The 18,528-nt window shown below is 47.3% G+C and overlaps 2 protein-coding genes across 2 annotated transcripts in view; one reads left to right on the top strand and one right to left on the bottom strand.

Moving 5' to 3' along the window:
• GRK6 (G protein-coupled receptor kinase 6) overlaps positions 1-8,652 on the bottom strand; it is a 52,105-nt gene extending 43,453 nt beyond the window's left edge. The window contains 3 exon segments of the mRNA XM_029583367.1: positions 361-456; positions 8,434-8,454; positions 8,457-8,652. Coding sequence (XP_029439227.1) covers positions 361-456; positions 8,434-8,454; positions 8,457-8,484 — 145 coding nt within the window. The 5' untranslated portion in view covers positions 8,485-8,652.
• Positions 8,653-13,971: 5,319 nt separating this feature from the next.
• Positions 13,972-18,528, top strand: part of F12 (coagulation factor XII) — a gene marked incomplete at its 3' end in the record, with an annotated part of 30,077 nt that continues 25,520 nt past the window's right edge. The window contains 4 exon segments of the mRNA XM_029583369.1: positions 13,972-14,540; positions 16,142-16,178; positions 16,276-16,375; positions 17,036-17,106. Coding sequence (XP_029439229.1) covers positions 14,487-14,540; positions 16,142-16,178; positions 16,276-16,375; positions 17,036-17,106 — 262 coding nt within the window.

The raw sequence follows: 18,528 nt of genomic DNA, 5'->3' as shown, positions 1-18,528 counted from the left end.
TGATCAAGGTGATGTATTTTTCTAGTTTAGTTTATTTACCTTTTAAATTGCTTTTCTGATGTACGGCAGTAGTTGCCTGGCTTAGTCTGTTGTCCATATAGGAGGTGTATTGCTGTCTTAGGGCCTGGGTGCAGTGTTGCTTTCTGATAGGTAGGATTGTTACTGTTTGAATGCTGGACGTTATTCGGTTTTGGTATGGTAATGAATTTCTGAGGGCCAATGCATAATATAATAGGCCTAATAGCACATGTGCGCCAAGCTGCAAGATATGAAATATATACAAATTTATGCAAAAGAGGAGGAGGGAATAAACAGCGCCTTGGTCTGTGCACATGCGAGTTCCTCGGGTCTTGCACTCACCCATGTTTGACCGAAGGTCTTCGCAGAGGCTGATGTGAGGGAATTGCAACATCTGCTGCCATTTCTTACTCTTCCCTTTCCTGTTCCCTCCACCACCTACGAGACAGAAAGAGCAGATCTCAGGAAAGGCAGCAAGAATGAGAGGGGGACTACGAGAACTAACGCTAAGGCAGGGCTTCCAAAATCCCTCAGATTTTCAGCTTATCCGCAATAAATATGCGGGAGATCAATTAATTACAGATCTAAGGAAACCCTGTAGAGTGGCCAGGGACTGAATCCTGGGGAGAAGGAAAATGCTACACCACCAATATCACAAGCACCGAATCGGTCACGTAACAGTAACGGAGACGATCCCTCAGCGGGACCCGCAGCGCATTCCCGTTTCCGGGTCACGTAACAGTAACGGAGACGATCCCTCAGCGGGACCCGCAGCGCATTCCCGTTTCCGGGTCACGTAACAGTAACGGAGACGATCCCTCAGCGGTACCGGCAGCGCATTCCCGTTTCCGGGTCACGTAACAGTAACGGAGACGATCCCTCAGCGGTACCGGCAGCGCATTCCCGTTTCCGGGTCACGTAACAGTAACGGAGACGATCCCTCAGCGGTACCGGCAGCGCATTCCCGTTTCCGGGTCACGTAACAGTAACGGAGACGATCCCTCAGCGGGACCCGCAGCGCATTCCCGTTTCCGGGTCACGTAACAGTAACGGAGACGATCCCTCAGCGGTACCGGCAGCGCACTCCCGTTTCCGGGTCACGTAACAGTAACGGAGACGATCCCTCAGCGGTACCGGCAGCGCATTCCCGTTTCCGGGTCACGTAACAGTAACGGAGACGATCCCTCAGCGGGACCCGCAGCGCATTCCCGTTTCCGGGTCACGTAACAGTAACGGAGACGATCCCTCAGCGGTACCGGCAGCGCATTCCCGTTTCCGGGTCACGTAACAGTAACGGAGACGATCCCTCAGCGGTACCGGCAGCGCATTCCCGTTTCCGGGTCACGTAACAGAGACGATCCCTCAGCAGGACCCGCAGCGCATTCCCATTTCCTGACAAGCTGGGCCAGCAGTTCACACAGCGCATACGTAAGAAAAAGCCATGACAAAGCTAGGGAACAGGCGAAAAGACAACAAATAAGTTTTATATGAAACCTTTTTTATTAGACTAACTTAATACTTTTGTGGTTGCATCATCAGGTCAGAAAGAGCAGAGGATGCTACTCCCTGAAGTTAGGTCGCAGTTTGCCCTGCAATGAAAGCCTTTCCAGAGCCCCAAAGAGTGAGCGATGGGAGGATGTGTGAGAGAGAGAAACCCTCTGTGTCCACGACCTCATGGTAAGGCCAGGAAACAGCTCTGTATCTGTGCACACAACCATGAGAAGACGGTGCTGCTTCTTTCACTTTCTCTGCTATCAGGACCCACTCTTTTCACATTCTGTTTTTTAAGTGGTTTATCTTCCCCTCTGTCAGGAGCTGAGCTGATAACTTTGGGGCCGATGCAATACATTTTGCTGACTTTTCAGCGCTCGCTTTCTTACGCACGCCTGGCGCCTGCAAGGGAATCACCCTGCAATATGTAAATGAGGGGGGTCGCACTAGGGTTGCTTGCGCGACCTTAGCGCCTCCTCGCTAACGCGACCCGCCGTGGCTGCCGGTTATGAAGCCTGACGCCGGTAAACGCGACCTCGGTTTTAATAACCTGCCTGTCTGCCAGTAATGAAAACGGCCATCGAGGTTACCAGCGTCGGACTTCATAACTCGGCGGTCTGACGAGTTATTTTTCTGTACTTCTCTTACCTGCGCTCAGCTCTTAACTCCTGCTCCAGACAACTGCAGGGAAGAGAGCAGAGCGACAACACCTCCCTCCCACGTGGTCACTCCCCTCCCCTCCATGTGCTGCCTTTTCCCTAAGCATAGAAACCAGGGGCTGGAACGGATAGAGCAATAGACCTGGGCTGCCTGTACTCCGAGAGGGCCATATTCAGAAGCTTTTAGCCAGATAACTGAATATTTGGGCACTTTTCTGACTAAGTTCTAGCTGGATAACTTTCTATGTGGCTAACATTTAGCTGGAGATAGCAGGGGCCTTCCAGGGAGTAACAGGGAGGAGCTGAGTGAGCCAGATAAGTTACCTGGCTAAGCCACTTCACATATAGGCTAAGTTATCCAGATCAGTTTATCTGCCTCCCAGTACCCAGGACTCAGCTGCACAGGGGTGAGCTCTCAAACTTTTAGGAGGGAGACCCCATGCAGAATATTAACTTTCTGTAAAATATAAATCATCAAACACAAAGGGACGTCACTCACTGTCCACCTTCCCACAGCTGTAAATTCTGCAGTTTGTCTTTATCCTCTCTCTCTACCCTCCCCGCTGCACTGAACTGACCCGATGAAGGGGACAGAGCTGTATTTAGTGTGATAAAAAGGTCCCACTTACAGCTTTCCTCTTGACCCTTATTTCTACTAAATAAGTGAACTAACAAAACCACAATGCTTCTTTCAAAAGAGGAAATGGCTGTGCAAAGCAGGAGTCAACCCTAAGTGCAGACAGGAACAAGATCTGCACAGAAAACAACTCTGCCCTCATCACCTTGGCTGTGTGTGATTGTGCTGGCAGAAGCACTGCCATGCATGGGTGTGTGTGTGCGCACGTGTGTATAGGCTAGCAAAACCGTGCATGCGTGTGTATGTGTCCAGGAACAACAGAAGGTGCTGCAGGGCAGGAGTGAGGTGCATTGGTAGAGCTGTGTGTGGGGGTCTCAGTACTGGAATAGCAGGAGGTGCTGCAGGGCAGGAGTGAGGTGCATTGGTAGAGCTGTGTGTGAGGGTCTCAGTACTGGAATAGCAGGGGGTGCTGCAGAGCAGGAGTGAGGTGCATTGGTAGAGCTGTGTGTGCGGGTCTCAGTACTGGAATAGCAGGGGTGCTGCAGAGCAGGAGTGAGGTGCATTGGTAGAGCTGTGTGTGGGGTCTCAGTACTGGAATAGCAGGGGTTGCTGCAGGGCAGGAGTGAGGTGCATTGGTAGAGCTGCGTGTGAGGGTCTCAGTACTGGAATAGCAGGGGGTGCTGCAGGGCAGGAGTGAGGTGCATTGGCAGAGCTGTGTGTGAGGGTCTCAGTACTGGAATAGCAGGGGGTGCTGCAGGGCAGGAGTGAGGTGCATTGGCAGAGCTGTGTGTGGGGTCTCAGTACTGGAATAGCGGGGGGTGCTGCAGGGCAGGAGTGAGGTGCATTGGTAGAGCTGTGTGTGAGGGTCTCAGTACTGGAATAGCAGGGGGTGCTGCAGGGCAGGAGTGAGGTGCATTGGCAGAGCTGTGTGTGGGGTCTCAGTACTGGAATAGCAGGGGGTGCTGCAGGGCAGGAGTGAGGTGCATTGGCAGAGCTGTGTGTGAGGGTCTCAGTACTGGAATTGCAGGGGGTGCTGCAGGGCAGGAGTGAGGTGCATTGGCAGAGCTGTGTGTGGGGTCTCAGTACTGGAATAGCAGGGGGTGCTGCAGGGCAGGAGTGAGGTGCATTGGCAGAGCTGTGTGTGAGGGTCTCAGTACTGGAATAGCAGGGGGTGCTGCAGGGCAGGAGTGAGGTGCATTGCAGAGCTGTGTGTGGGGTCTCTGTACTGGAATAGCAGGGGGTGCTGCAGGGCAGGAGTGAGGTGCATTGGCAAAGCTGTGTGTGTGTGGGGGGTCTCAGTACTGGAATAGCAGGGGGTGCTGCAGGGCAGGAGTGAGGTGCATTGGTAGAGCTGTGTGTGAGGGTCTCAGTACTGGAATAGCAGGGGGTGCTGCGGGGCAGGAGTGAGGTGCATTGGTAGAGCTGTGTGTGAGGGTCTCAGTACTGGAATAGCAGGGGGTGCTGCAGAGCAGGAGTGAGGAGCATTGGCAGAGCTGTGTGTGGGGTCTCAGTACTGGAATAGCAGGGGGTGCTGCAGGGCAGGAGTGAGGTGCATTGGTAGAGCTGTGTGTGAGGGTCTCAGTACTGGAATAGCAGGGGGTGCTGCAGGGCAGGAGTGAGGTGCATTGGCAGAGCTGTGTGTGAGGGTCTCAGTACTGGAATAGCAGGGGGTGCTGCAGGGCAGGAGTGAGGTGCATTGGCAGAGCTGTGTGTGAGGGTCTCAGTACTGGAATAGCAGGGGGTGCTGCAGGGCAGGAGTGAGGTGCATTGGCAGAGCTGTGTGTGAGGGTCTCAGTACTGGAATAGCAGGGGGTGCTGCAGGGCAGGAGTGAGGTGCATTGGTAGAGCTGTGTGTGGGGGTCTCAGTACTGGAATAGCAGGAGGTGCTGCAGGGCAGGAGTGAGGTGCATTACAGAGCTGTGTGTGAGGGTCTCAGTACTGGAATAGCAGGGGGTGCTGCAGGGCAGGAGTGAGGTGCATTGGCAGAGCTGTGTGTGAGGGTCTCAGTACTGGAATAGCAGGGGGTGCTGCAGGGCAGGAGTGAGGTGCATTGGCAGAGCTGTGTGTGAGGGTCTCAGTACTGGAATAGCAGGGGGTGCTGCAGGGCAGGAGGGAGGTGCATTGGTAGAGTTTTGTCCCCCAGAATTGTATCTTCTGCCCCATTCTGCTACACCACTGAGGCTCTCATCTACAGTAAGGCCCCCCCCCCCCCCCCCGACTGCTGTTGCATGAACCTTTGGGTGAATAGCGCAGGCTACAGAGAGAAACACGGCTGCGCTAGCATTGCTTAGAAACAAAATATACAAATAAACGTATCAAAAAGAGCGCAGTCCCTTCTGCGTGTGCATCACCACAGCCATATGTTTACTGTTTCCTTCTCTAAATATGCAACTAAAGAAGACTTCATCAAGTGGATGAGAACCATAAAACCAGCCGAACCAATAATAACATGGTACAATTATATTCCTCAAAGAGACACAGAAACATAGAAGATGAGAGCAGCTGAAGAGCCTCCACGTGTCCCGCTCAGCGCGATAGATCCTGGGTCCTGTCCCCTGCTCGCTGGAATTCTGATTCTATCCTTGTCTCTGCCATCTCCTCTGGGTGGTGGTGGAGTTACCCCCATGCACTTCCCTCCTCATCTCCATCCTCTAACCTATAACCTCTGCCACACCAGCAAGTTACCCCCATGCACTTCCCTCCTCATCTCCATCCTCTAACCCAGTGGTTCTCAACCTTTCTAATGCCGTGACCCCGCAATACAGTTCCTCATGTTGCGGTGACCCCAAACCAAAAAATAATTTTGGTGGCTACTTCAAAACTGTAATTTTGCTACAGTTATGATTCGGAATGTAAATACCTGATATGCATTATGTATTCTCATTGCTACAAATCAAACATAATTTAAACATAGTGATTAATCACAAAAACATATTTAATTATATGTTGAGAAATATTTATTACTAATTCCAATAAATAACATTTCACCATGGCATAGCATGGGTTTAAATATAACAACAATTCCAAATAAATAACATTTCACCATGGCATAGCATGGGTTTAAATATAACAACAGTAATATAACAGTAAACAACAGTGCAATGTTTTGCAACAGTATGCTGCCAAATTCAGTGAGATGGTTGTGGTTGCTTCTTGCTTACCAATTCAGAAATGATTACACACAAAGCACCTTACACTTACACAGTATTGTGTGCATGGTGTGTGTACTGTTTTTACATTATTAACCTTTTTTACACCAGCAGGCTGTCTCGCAGGCTCTCTTGCCTCTCCGCCTCCTAGGCTTCTGTCCTCCGGCGCTTGCTGCGTCCGCCCACAAGCGCCGGACACATGTAATGCGCTGCTATGGACTGTGGAGCGTTCCCCCCGCCCCTTAGGCCCCGGACGGATGATGCAATCATGTCTGCGCATGCACGCAGGCATTCAGTTTGGAACGCGCATCCATAACGGCGTGCGTTCCAGCTGAATAGCGCTGCTGCAGATGGTAGCGCGACTTCTCAGCGGCTAAAGCCATCAGAAATATGTATTTTCTGATGGCTTTAGGCGACCCCTGTGTTTTGGTCGTTCGACCTCCGCCGGGGTCGCGACCCACAGGTTGAGAACCGCTGCCCTAGGGGATTCAAAGGAAGTGGGGGTTGCCTGCAAAACCAAGGCCCCTGGAGCCACCCATGTCTGCTCTGGAGCAGAGCCAGAGATGGGCAGCAGGAATGGAACCTACGCCGAGCCCTGAGACTGCTGATAAACCGCTCCCATCAGGGCTCTGCACTGCACAGAAGGATTTGTGCATAATCACCACAAATGCCAGGGAAAATATACCCTGGGGGAGACTGGGACCTCCCAGAGAGTGGGCTGAAGACAGAGGCCTCACATCCCCTGCCATGCCTGCAGCTGCCCGAAGGCCTGAGTACTGAGAGGCAATCCCAGTGTCAGCACCGTGTGTGGGGCATTTTGGGAATGCAGTGGCCTCTGCAGGCAGCTAGTAACAGTTCATTGCGGTGGTGAGTTAATTGCTCTTTTTTACAGGAGAGGCAGAGGCAGGCCAGGAATGAGGACCCCAGGAGGGGGGCTCCTGATGCAGCTCGTCATTGCTGTGCAGTGCCCCTTCAGAAGTGGCCAGGCCCTGCACATGCTCATGAACACGCTCGCTCATGCACTGCTGCTCCCAGAATTCCAGTTCTCCTCTTTTTTTTTCCAGTAAAAACTTTATGGAGGGCTTAGCCACAAACAAAGGAAGGAGAAAGAAAGGACAGTGGAGGTGAATTGCTGGAAATTCACTGAGGAACTCTCCTTCTCCCCAGAAGCCTCAACCAGGCAGAAATGCCCAAGTGCCGCCTACAAGAGGTGATCAAGCAGACCCACCCTCGAGGCCCACTCCACACGGGAAAAACCAAAAGACCCTGTGAGGTAAAGTTGCTAAACAGTGGGAATCTGCAGAAAGACGGGCCCAAGGCACAATCCAAAGCACTAATTCACACATATCCACCATCTGCTAGAGACAGAGACTGCTGGCAAGGGCCCAGCCGAACCTCCCTTCATGGTCAAAACGTTGTGTCCTCTCTCCACATCAGCAAAATAAAACCCACTTGTCTGGACTGGTCTAGCAGGAAGATAAGGGAACGGGCTTTATCAGGTGGGCCACCTCTCTGGCAGGAGCTCCCTTCCTATTCATGAAAGAGAAGCTGGAACTCTGGGCCTCTGCGTGAACTATCAAACCCTAAAGGATCACATTCCAGAACCGGTATCCACTGCCCTTAATCCCAGAATTCACTTTCTCTAAAACGTGATCTATGGGGGACCTACAACCTGATTTGTATTAGAACTGCTTTTATGTATGTTTTACTTTGTACATCCATTTGGTTAACTTGCTTTACAAGCAGCATATTAAATGTAAATAAATAAAATAAATATCCCCTAGAAGAAATCAAAATAAGCAGATGTAGCCAGGAGACTGGGATGGTTATGGCCCAGAACACCACTCCTGAGAATCAGTGGATAAGAGAGCCCAGCAAAGATGCATGAGTCCCACAAGAAATACCCCCACAAGTCATGCCCCAGAGGTGGCACCTGGACAGCAGGGTAATGTCAGTGCAAGATCTAGATGGGGGCTTAAACCAGGGTCACACCTAGAGCTCAATCCTAATCTTCAGACCAGCTAGAACCTAAAACAAGTAATCTCCATGGTGCAAGGCCAGTCTCTCCTACCTACTTGTATAGTGCTGCGTATATGTATAGTGTGGAGTAGCACTATAGAAATTAAAAGCAGAAGCAGGCTACGGTTAAAACCTCCATAAACACTGGAAAGCATTCAGCATAGAAAACTGAGCATAGTTAGGGTTCTACATCAGCAGTTCTCAACCTGGTCCTCAAATCCCCCTAACCAGTCTTGTCTCATGCGTATCTGAGGACCTGCTGCAGAACAAAAGAAGTGCAATGCTGGGTCAGACCAGGGTCCTGTCTCCGAGAGTGGATCAAAAGCACCCGGCAGATCCCCAATACTTGATGCATTTCTTGTATCTCACTCCCAGGGATAAGCGCCGGCTTTCCCAAGTCTGCCTGGCTAATAACTGCTCATGGACTTTTCCCCCAGGAACTTGCCCAACCCTGGCCCGCGACCTCCGGTAACAGATTTCACAGCTGATTGTGCAATCGGACGGCAGGGGCCGCACTCACCTTCCCGGGCCTTCAGGAGCACGTATTAGCCACGATGTTCTCGAGCTCCATAGGGCCGGCGCGCGCTCCGAACCCCGGGCAACCGTCACGCTCTGCTCGGCCCAGACCGGGCTACACTCCGCCCCGCCTCTCGCGCGTGGCCAATCAGCGTGCGGTTGCACGCCCCCTCCAGCATGCCATTGAGCGGCATTCGGCAGCGGGCACGCCCCGTGACGACACAGTGCCCCGATGGAAGAGAGAGGGGAAATACCCGCCTGTGTCGTCACCTGGTCCAACCAATCCAAAAAACCCGATTCAAAGCGGAAGCACGTGTTTGATTGACGGATGAACTGTCACTCAGTTCCGGATTGTATGCGAGCAACTTTGACAGCTTTGGTAGAAAGGTTACCCGTCAATCACTTCTACGGCGCATTCTGATTGGCTGTTTTATCGTCTTTCCGCGTTACGTTTTTGTGTCTCTGGTCACGTATTAAGATATTCAAACGGTATGTACGGAACTCCACAGTGAGAAAATTGATGTTGTGATTTGATAGCTTCTGCTGTCAGTCATGAAATGTTCTTGCTGATTGGATACAGGTAGTGAGGCTTTGAATACGGACCGCCCCTTCATGCTTTCTCTTCCCCCATAGGGTAAGGGGAGAGCCCGCCCGGGGGACTCTCAGGGGCACGTGACCAGTTAAAGTCCCAGGGGCGGAAGAAGCAGCTCTGTGTTATGGTTGGCTGTAAGCATTGACACGTGACAGCTCCAAAAAAGCTTGGTGCATAGAAGTCGGGCTTCTAAGAGTTTGACTCGTGACTGCAGCCGCTTGGTTGCAGAGGGCTGTGGAGTTTTTAGCTGCCTAAGAATGTTTCGGGATGGGGAGATGTTGTGCATACATTAATACATTTACACATCGCCTGCACTGTCCATGTGGAAGGGAGTCACAAGTGTTTCTTCACGGACAGTGGAGTAGGAGGTCAGAGGTAATCGCACTCCCTAGTGGAAGGTGTGTGTTTCTACAAACCTCATGAGTTCACCTTGGCTGGTGGTCTCTTCCATCCTATTCTAGGAAAGAGAAGGTGGCTGGGATTCCAGTTTCTCGGCCTCCAGAAGAAGCGTTAACTCCGTTTTCCTTGTCTAGACTGAAGACTTGCCTTAAGTATTTAAAGACGAATTAACTGTTTTTATTTATTTATTATGTATGTATGTATGTATGTGATTTATATTCCACCTTTCAGGCAGTTCAAAGTGGATTACATTCAGAGGGCTCGCAATCTAAATTGGTTGGAGTCAAAGGGAGAATTCACACCTCTGGATCTGCTACAGAGGTGCTGTTTGAGAGGGAATCAGCAGGAACTCATCCCTAAATGTAGTTTCCCTTCCTGCTGCTCAAAGAGATACACACACTGCCTATATCCAGCATCCCTACAAAGAAATTCTCATGCGTTCTTGCAGATTTCAGTGACTATAACTAGCAAACTGTACTGGATTTTTATTTTCTGTCCGGATTGCATCAGACTTAAATGTACTGTCTACAAAAGTATACTGTAAATGGCTTTATCTTCTAGAACAGCACAGCTTGGTATGGACAGTATTTTTATTTTATTTTACTGAGAGGTGCCTGTGTCCTAATTTTGTTAGCCCCAGAGCTTTTGTTTTTTCCTACTGAAGAACCACCAGGGGCTGCAACAATCTAGCTGAGAATATACAGCACCCAAAATGCTTGTTTGCCAGGTGTTGGACAGCTATTACAGATAGATATAGCAGATGAGGGATATGCAAATACTTAAATTTTAGTAACTTTTTTTTTTAAGGAAAACTACCTGCTTATGCTTAATATGGCCCATCCTTAAATGCCCCTACTCTTGACTGCTTGCAAAAGGGGCAGGCTCAGGGTAGGGAAGTAAAAAGAGGCCCATTCAATTTAAAAGCTTCACGTGTATTCTGCACTGGTAGGAAAGAAGCAGTAAAACTGGCTCACCCAAATTATCATCAGTAAACTCTATAGAGCTTTCAGGAATAACCGTGAACCTGCAAGCTCCCCATAAGCTGTCAGAGCTCTGCTGGAGCCTGGGGTTATAATGTGCAAGCAATGGACAAAGTAAAATGTACTTTGCTTAACTGGACCTTTTAAGTAAAAACATCATCAAAATGTAAAATAATCAGGTTTAATATTCATGGTAATTTAAATAACTGGAGTGTGACAATTATTGGATATCAATAATGCTGCCAGTGGACTTTGCCTGTCTGGACTTCGGGAAGGCTTTTGACACTGTTCCACATGGAAGACTGGTAAGTGAGGCGGACAGCATGGGATCAGGACAGAAAGTTGTAAACTGAATCAGACACTGATTCAACAACACAGCACAGAAGGTAGTGGTCAATTAAGTCCATTGTGCTGAAGGTAAAGAAACCTGTGGAGTTTCCCAGGGGAGTGGGACTGGTTCTTCTCAATAGCTTTATTAGTGGCAACACTGAGGAAGGGGAGGGAAAAAGATCCTTCTTTGCAGATGATACAAAATCAGTAACAGAGCAGCAATGAGGAAAGGAGTGAAAAAAAAACCCCAAAACAAAAGAAGAACAGTCCAGAGTGTAGAAAATGATCTTCAATGAAAAAAGAGAAAATCAGAAAAACCCATCAGCCACACATGAGCTGGAAACTATTAGACAAGAAAGAGATCTGGGAGTAATGTCAGATGACTCCCAGGATGCCAGAATATGTAATAAATAGCTGGAAAAGCTGACAGTATTCTTTGCTCAGAAAGAGAAGTGTTGCCTCATATTTCCTGTTGGTAATATTGCTTTTGTACTGCTCATTTGCAAGGCACCACATTGAGCACTGTGTTCTATTCTGGAGGCCATAACTTGATAAGGATAGGATGGAGGTAGTTCAGAGAAGGGCATCGAAAAGGACACAAGACTGTAACACAAACTCTATAAAGAGAGGCTTAAGACATTCAAAATGTAATTGCTGGAGAAAGAAAGGATGCAAAAGAAGCAATCAAACCTTTAGCAATAAATGATAGGATGTGAAAATTTCCATAGAAAAGGAAATTGAAAGACCAGAGGTCATGGTATGAATTTACAAGGTCGGAAGTTTAGAAAAACATGAGAAAATCCTTCTTTACCAAGAGTGGCAGATTCCAGGAATTGCAACCAAAAATCTGGCAGAAGCCAGAGAGCTGAGTGGTAAGAGAGTGTAGGGAGAGTGGCAGTACGACTGCATCAGCCTGTGCTTACAGTCTGCTTCCTGATGCCATGCCAAGGATCTCTGGCATCTCTGCAGGAGTAGCCTAGTGATTACAGCTCTGGGCTACAAACCAGGAAAGCCAGGGTTCAAATCGCTCTATTGTCTCAGCTACAACCTTACCCCTAGGTTCATCAAAACGCTATAAGTTTCCAAAATCAATACATGGAAGCAAAGGTCTCAGCAGAACTGTAAAAGGGGACACTGAAATCGGGGAGGGAGTGCTTTTACATACACAGAGGAATTAACTGCAAATTTGATATGACTCAATTTCTATCATTTGAATCAATGAAAGGTATCAACTAGAGGAGATGATTATACAAAGCAGTCTCTACTGCATTTAGATTTTCAGAAGGTGTTTGACAAAGTCCCTCTTGTGAGGCTTCTAAGAAAATTAAGAGTAGGAGAGTAGGATTAAATGGTTTGTTTTCACAGTGGAAAGAGGTAAACAGTGGAGTGCCTCAAGGATCGGTGCTTTTCAATATATTTATAAATGATCTGGAAAGGGATACGACGAGTGAGGTGATCAAATTTGCAGATGATACAAAACTATTCAGAGTAGTTAAATCACAAGCAGACTGTGATACATTACAGGAGGACCTTGTGAGACTGGAAGATTGGGCATCCAAATGGCAGATGAAATTTAATGTGGACAAGTGCAAGGTGTTGCATGTAGGGAAAAATAACCATTGCTGTAGTTACACAATGTTAGGTTCCATAGTAGGAGCTACCACCCAAGAAAGAGATCTAGGTGTCATAGTGGATAATACATTGAAATCGTCAGCTCAATGTGCTGCAGCAGTCAAAAAAGCAAACAGAATGTTAGGAATTATTAGGAAGGGAATGGTGAATAAAACGGAAAATGGCATAATGCCTCTATATCGCTCCATGGTGAGACCTCACCTTGAATACTGTGTACAATTCTGGTCGCTGCATCTCAAAAAAGATATAGTTGTGATGGAGAAGGTACAGAGAAGGGCGACCAAAATGATAAAAGGGATGGAACAGCTCCCCTATGAGGAAAGGCTGAAGAGGTTAGGGCTATTTAGCTTGGAGAAGAGACGGCTGGGGGGGGATATGATAGAGGTGTTTAAAATCATGAGCAGTCTTGAACGAGTAGATGTGAATCGGTTATTTACTCGTTCAGATACTAGATGGACTAGGGAGCATTCCATGAAGTTAGCAAGTAGCATTTAAGACTAATCGGAGAAAATTCTTTTCACTCAACGCACAATAAAGCTCTGGAATTTGTTGCCAGAGGATGTGGTTAGTGCAGTTAGTGTAGCTGGGTTCAAAAAGGTTTGGATAAGTTATTGGAGGAGAAGTCCATTAATTGCTATTATCAAGTTTACTTAGGGAATAGCCACTGCTATTAATTGCATCAGTAGCATGGGATCTTCTTAGAGTTTGGGTAATTGCCTGGTTCTTGTGGCCTGGTTTTTGGCCTCTGTTGGAAACAGGATGCTGGGCTTGATGGACCCTTGGTCTGACTCAGCATGGCAATTTCTTTTGTTCTTATGTTCATGCAGTGTCCCCCTTGTTTTATTATTATTTGAAAGGGTAAATAAACGTCCTTTATTTACCTGTTCCACCCTACTCCTGATTTTATAAACTTCTGTTCTCTGTCAGCCGTCTCTTTTCTAAGCTGAAGAGTCCTCACCTGTGTAGTCTCTCATCATAGGGGAGCTGTCCCATCCCTGTTGTTATTTTTGTTGCCCTTCTCTGCACCTTTTCCAGTTCCGCTGTGTTTTTCTTGCGATTGGGCGACCAGAACTGCACACAGTTCTCAAGATGCGGTTGCCCCATGGATCAATACAGAGCAATTTGATATTTTCTGTTTTATTCTCCATTCCAAAAATTCTGTTGGCTCTTTTGACTGCTGCATGCTGTGCCAAGGATTTCAATGTGTTGTCCACAAGTACTCCCAGGTCCTTTCCTGCGTGGTTATTCCCAGCATTATGTACATGTTAGGGGACTGTCTTTCCCTATGTGCATCACCTTGCACTTTTCCACATTAAATTTCACAACTGCCAGTTACTACCCGTCTCCAAGTCTCACCAGGTCCATCTGCAGTATTTATTTTATTTAAAAGAGTTGCTTGACCACCCTATCCACACTTCTAGGTGGCTTCCAATAAAAACATTTATGATAAAATTAAACAAATCATAATACAAACACTGCCATCTCTCAGCAACCTCCTAAGAGATTCAACGATCATTGACCATGTTTTTACCAATAGTTAACAAGTCTGGAAACACCAGTGCATGATGTTACTGAACATTATATGCTTCTGTAAACAAGCAGGAGCTCGCAACCTGCTGCTCTTCCAACAACTTGGTTGATCTGCAAACCTAATCAGGTATGATTTCTCTCTGTCTTCCGGTTCCTTTTGGGCTTTTCTCTCCCATCTCCAGCCCTGTCCTGAGGTCTTCAGTGGACTCAATAGCAAAGAAGAGTGAGCGTGGGATGCAGAGCCAGCATTGTGTGCACTCACAGGCCCCTCACATGGCTACTAATAGCTTTTCCGAGGCTCCGGGACCCTCTCTGATTTCTTTTGCTATTATGCATCCTGAAGATCTCGACCAGCTGGCACAGCACTCGTTTTCCGTTTGGGCAGACCTGTGAGGTGGATCTGAATCCAAAGTGGGTGGGATGCATCAAGACCCACCCATGCTGCACGAGGAGTGAGGCCCGTCCCAGGCTCCTACAAAAACTCTGCGGTCAGTTCTGCTGAGACCTTTGCTTCCATGTATTGATTTTGGAAAGTTTGCTGTGCTCTTCGTGTCTTTGCTTTTGCTTTGCAGCAGGCTGGAGGTGCACCTCAGCATGGAGTTATTACTGCTGGCTCTCAACGTTTTCCTCTGCTGTACGTCTCATCTGGTAAGGTCTGAGCCTGCTGGCAGCCTCTGCTCTCAGGTGAAAGCTTGGGAGCTGTAACGGAAGTGGCCTTCTGTCCTACCGTCAGGGACCTCTGGGAGGAGGAAGGGGAGGCTCCTGAGAGTGGGGGATCTCTGTGACCTTTCTTCCAGGGATACTTCCTGCAGGCTCGCAGGGTCCTGTGTGGGCTCATTCAGAAACAGCCTTAGGTGCTGCTAAAGAGTTTCCATTCCTGCCATCACACACAAGAAGATTAACATCGCTCTCTGTTCAGCTAAATTAGGGTCCTATTTCAAGCTGAGGGACTATAAAGCTGAGCAGACTGGAAGGGCCGTGCCCATCTGACCTCATGTTTTCTGTTTCTATGTTTACAGAGAGGAAAATGTTTTACAGGCCCCTAAGCTGAAGGAGGAAAAGACCTCAGAAATGAACTTAAGCTGCCAAGGCTTGACTAAAGCTCAACAATTCAATCATTGGTCTAAAAAGCCTCCTGTCATTTTTATTTGTAGACTGTATATCTTTATTACTCTAACTGAAAAACATTTTTTATCTTAAGGGTTTTTGTTTAATTTAAAAAAAATAAAATGAGCTTAAATATTTTTCAAGACCACAACAGTTGAGATACGATTGTGCCTGGGCTATTAATGAATCCCATAAGAGATACCGTTAATCTTAATATTTAAACAGTACCAAAGTTTAGATGACTTCTCTATAGCTCTTCTTTGCTTTTAAACTTCATACCCAAAGTCTCTTAGTTTATAAAAATAAATGTTGAGATGTTTAAACATTTTTTTCCAAAAGACCATAGAAAAACACTTATCTGGTAGCTCTTAATATTGACAGAAATAAAGGGAAATCTTCTTCAGGAGAACAGTGAACTACCTGAATACTCAGTTTTACTACCTTTCCACTCCAATTATTGTTATCTACCACTTCTGATTACCCGCTAACCCCGTGAATGCTACCTCGATATATTCCATTACCTAACTTTCCGATACCTGCTCCCGTACTTACCTTGTAATCTTCTATAACCTTGATCTTTGTATTTCCAATGTAAATTGTCTGTCTTGGATCGAAACTTGCAAACCGTTGTGATGGCGAAACAGAACGACGGTGTATAAAAATCAATCAATCAATAAATAAGAGCACCAGGATGCTGGGCTTGGTGGACCCTCGGTCTGACCCAGTATGGCAGTTCTTATGTTCTTAGTTCTATTGATATGAGGGTAAAGCCACAGATCTAAAGCATCGCATCAGGAAGTAGATTGGGTAGATTGGATGGGTCCTCATATTCTCTTTCTGTGTAAGAGGGTCGGTATTGAGTTTGCAAAATGTTTTCCAGGAGAGATTCTGTTGATGTCAGACTGACACTGTCTGTAAGGAGAAAGTATGTTGGAAAATGTCTCTGCAGAGATGCTTGGGGTTGGGAGCAGTCTACAGGGAGGACCTAAGTGCTGGGAGGTGTTCCTGATGCTGTGACTGCCATCTCCACCTTGGGAGTTGTGTCCGAGAATTGAGGTCTTGTTGGGAGGTGGCTCTCTCTGGGTTCACATTTCTGTGACTTGATTCAGCATGTCCTGGTTTTAACTTCATTTCTTTTTAAGGGTCATTCCCATAAAGCAGAGAAGGCATCTGCCTCGGGTGAGTGTCTGTCTCTTTATGGTTAGGGGTACCTCCTACCTCCATGCACTGGGTACAAGACCTGCCCAAACTGTCCATCTCTCTCTCTCTCTTGCAGTTGTCACCGAGAGCGGGCAGCTCTGCCACTTTCCATTCCAGTACAACAGAAAGCTGTATTCTAGCTGCACTAACAAGGGGAGGCCTGGAGGGCGGCGCTGGTGAGACTCTCCTCACTCAATGTCCCCACATCGCCCGTGCTATATCAGAGAGTACTCCGGCTGTATCCAGCTTAATGTCAGTGGTCAGCAGCCCAATCTGTACTCAGTGTTGTTTGGCTCCAGCCAGGGGAGGTGCAATGGTCCCAGACACAGCCCCACCAAAAGTGCACGTGTGAGGTGGAGGGGCAAGAACAATAGGGGAGCAAAGGGCAATATGTGGGAGGAGAGGACAGACAGCCGTAGGGGATATGTTTGTTTAGTTTCTATTGTTTTTGTTGCTAGTACAATTAATTTGCTATAAATGGGATACAAATATTTTAAATAAATATATGAAGGAGAGTGCATGAAAACCCACAATCATTGTGTACTGGTCTGTTTATTTAAGCTAAAACCTGAGGAGTTTAGTATTTATTTATATAAATCACTTTCTCTTTAACCAACCCAAAGTGATTTACAGTCATGGTCAAAAATCAAACCTAGATCAAGCAAGTACAACTCGCATAATATGTTAAGCCACAATCATGAAGCGGGAATCGCAGAGCTGAAAGATGCTTTGTGCGGGCTACAGTTCTTTCCCATTGCAGCTTTTGGACTCTTCGTGTCCCTTCTTCTCGCACCTGCTTTAGTTTGTCCTCATCTCTGTGATGTCTCTGGTTTCAGGTGTGCCCTCACGCAGAACTATGATCAGGACCAGCTCTGGTCCTACTGTAAGGAGCAAATTAAAGTAAAAGGTACAGTACTGCAGGCAATGCTAGTGGTGAATGAATCCAGCCAGTGCTATGATTGCCCAACCCAAGGGGAGCTGAACCCAGCGTTAGACAGATGTTGGCTGAATTGTCGTCTATAGAGCTCTAGCACTTCTTGTTGCTTTTCTCAGGTAGCCCCACAAGCCCTGGGTTACACGTTGCACTACATTTGTGTGTGGTAGGCTGCACAAGAACATTGCTCTGTGTATGTGTCCATGTGTTCAGGGAAGTTATCTTGGGATAATTTAGGGTCCTTCTGGGGTGTAACTATCGGGATGACTTATCTGGTTAACTCTGATTAGCCCGTAGACCTGTCCCAAAGTTAGCCGAAAATACTTATCTGGCTAACTTTAAGATAGCCAAGTATTTTCAAGGGTGCGGCCACAGTGCTAATTAAGCAGAGAAGTTTATCTGGCTAACTAGCCAAGCTGCACAGCAGCTGAATATATGAACCTCGGTATTTATTATGAGAATACAGAAGTAAAATAAGCACCAACAAGTTAAGCTTCAAATATTCAGAAGAAAATAATTCAAGGAAATCAATCCAGGGTGCAATACATGAGGTTGCAGCTAGGATCCCTGAGCATGGGAGAACAGTACAGAACCACGTGCTCATGCCCAGATCTGGCGTCTGTCTTAGAAAGAAAAGTTTGCTTTTTTTGTGCATGACATAGACACCCAGCGGGAGTAGACTGAATGGTAAGTGATCTAAGAAAATGTGAGGGGGCGCTTGAGTGTGTGGCAGTTAATATTCAATGCAAAAATGTGCAGAGTTGGTCATTTAGAATGCAACAATTCAAGTAAGTGATAGACGATGTGGGTTTTGTTGCTGATGTGCATTGACCTGGCGATAAGGTGATGGCCGAAGCCAGTGGTATGCCGGGGTGCAGAAGTAGCAGAGAAAAGATAATAAGGTAATAGCTCGCTAGCTGGTTATGTGATAATGTTGCATCCCAGCAATGCTTTATTTTGAGGGGTTTGCTGGGTATATTATGTACCATCAGGGGCATCCCTGCCACATACTATAGTCTAAGTTCCTTCACATCCAGAGCTGCCTTTCCTCCCATGTGACTTTAGTATCAAAATGCTTGCAAAGTGCTCTTTATTGGAATATTTCCAGCCTCACTGGATGCCCTGCATGGGATTCTCCAGCTATTTCAGAGCGCCACAGCCTCTGTGGAGCAAGCCTATATGTGCCTTCAGTTCAGTATCATCCAGCTGCTTCATGGCTTTGTGATATAAAGAGAAACCTTCCTTCTGCACCCCTGTTACTTTCTCTCACAATGATTGACAAAATATTGTCAGACATAAATAGGGCAAATGTTTCTGACACAATGTCCCTCCATCTTATTCATGCCAATAGCTGAGGATGCCCTTTTGCTACAACTTGACATTTCTCGCCTTTTG

The sequence above is a fragment of the Rhinatrema bivittatum genome, chromosome 18 (genome assembly GCF_901001135.1).
Source record: "Rhinatrema bivittatum chromosome 18, aRhiBiv1.1, whole genome shotgun sequence".
Lineage (NCBI taxonomy): Eukaryota > Metazoa > Chordata > Amphibia > Gymnophiona > Rhinatrematidae > Rhinatrema > Rhinatrema bivittatum.
Note: the sequence above shows the minus strand (reverse complement) of the source record. Positions and strands in the feature narration are given on the sequence as shown.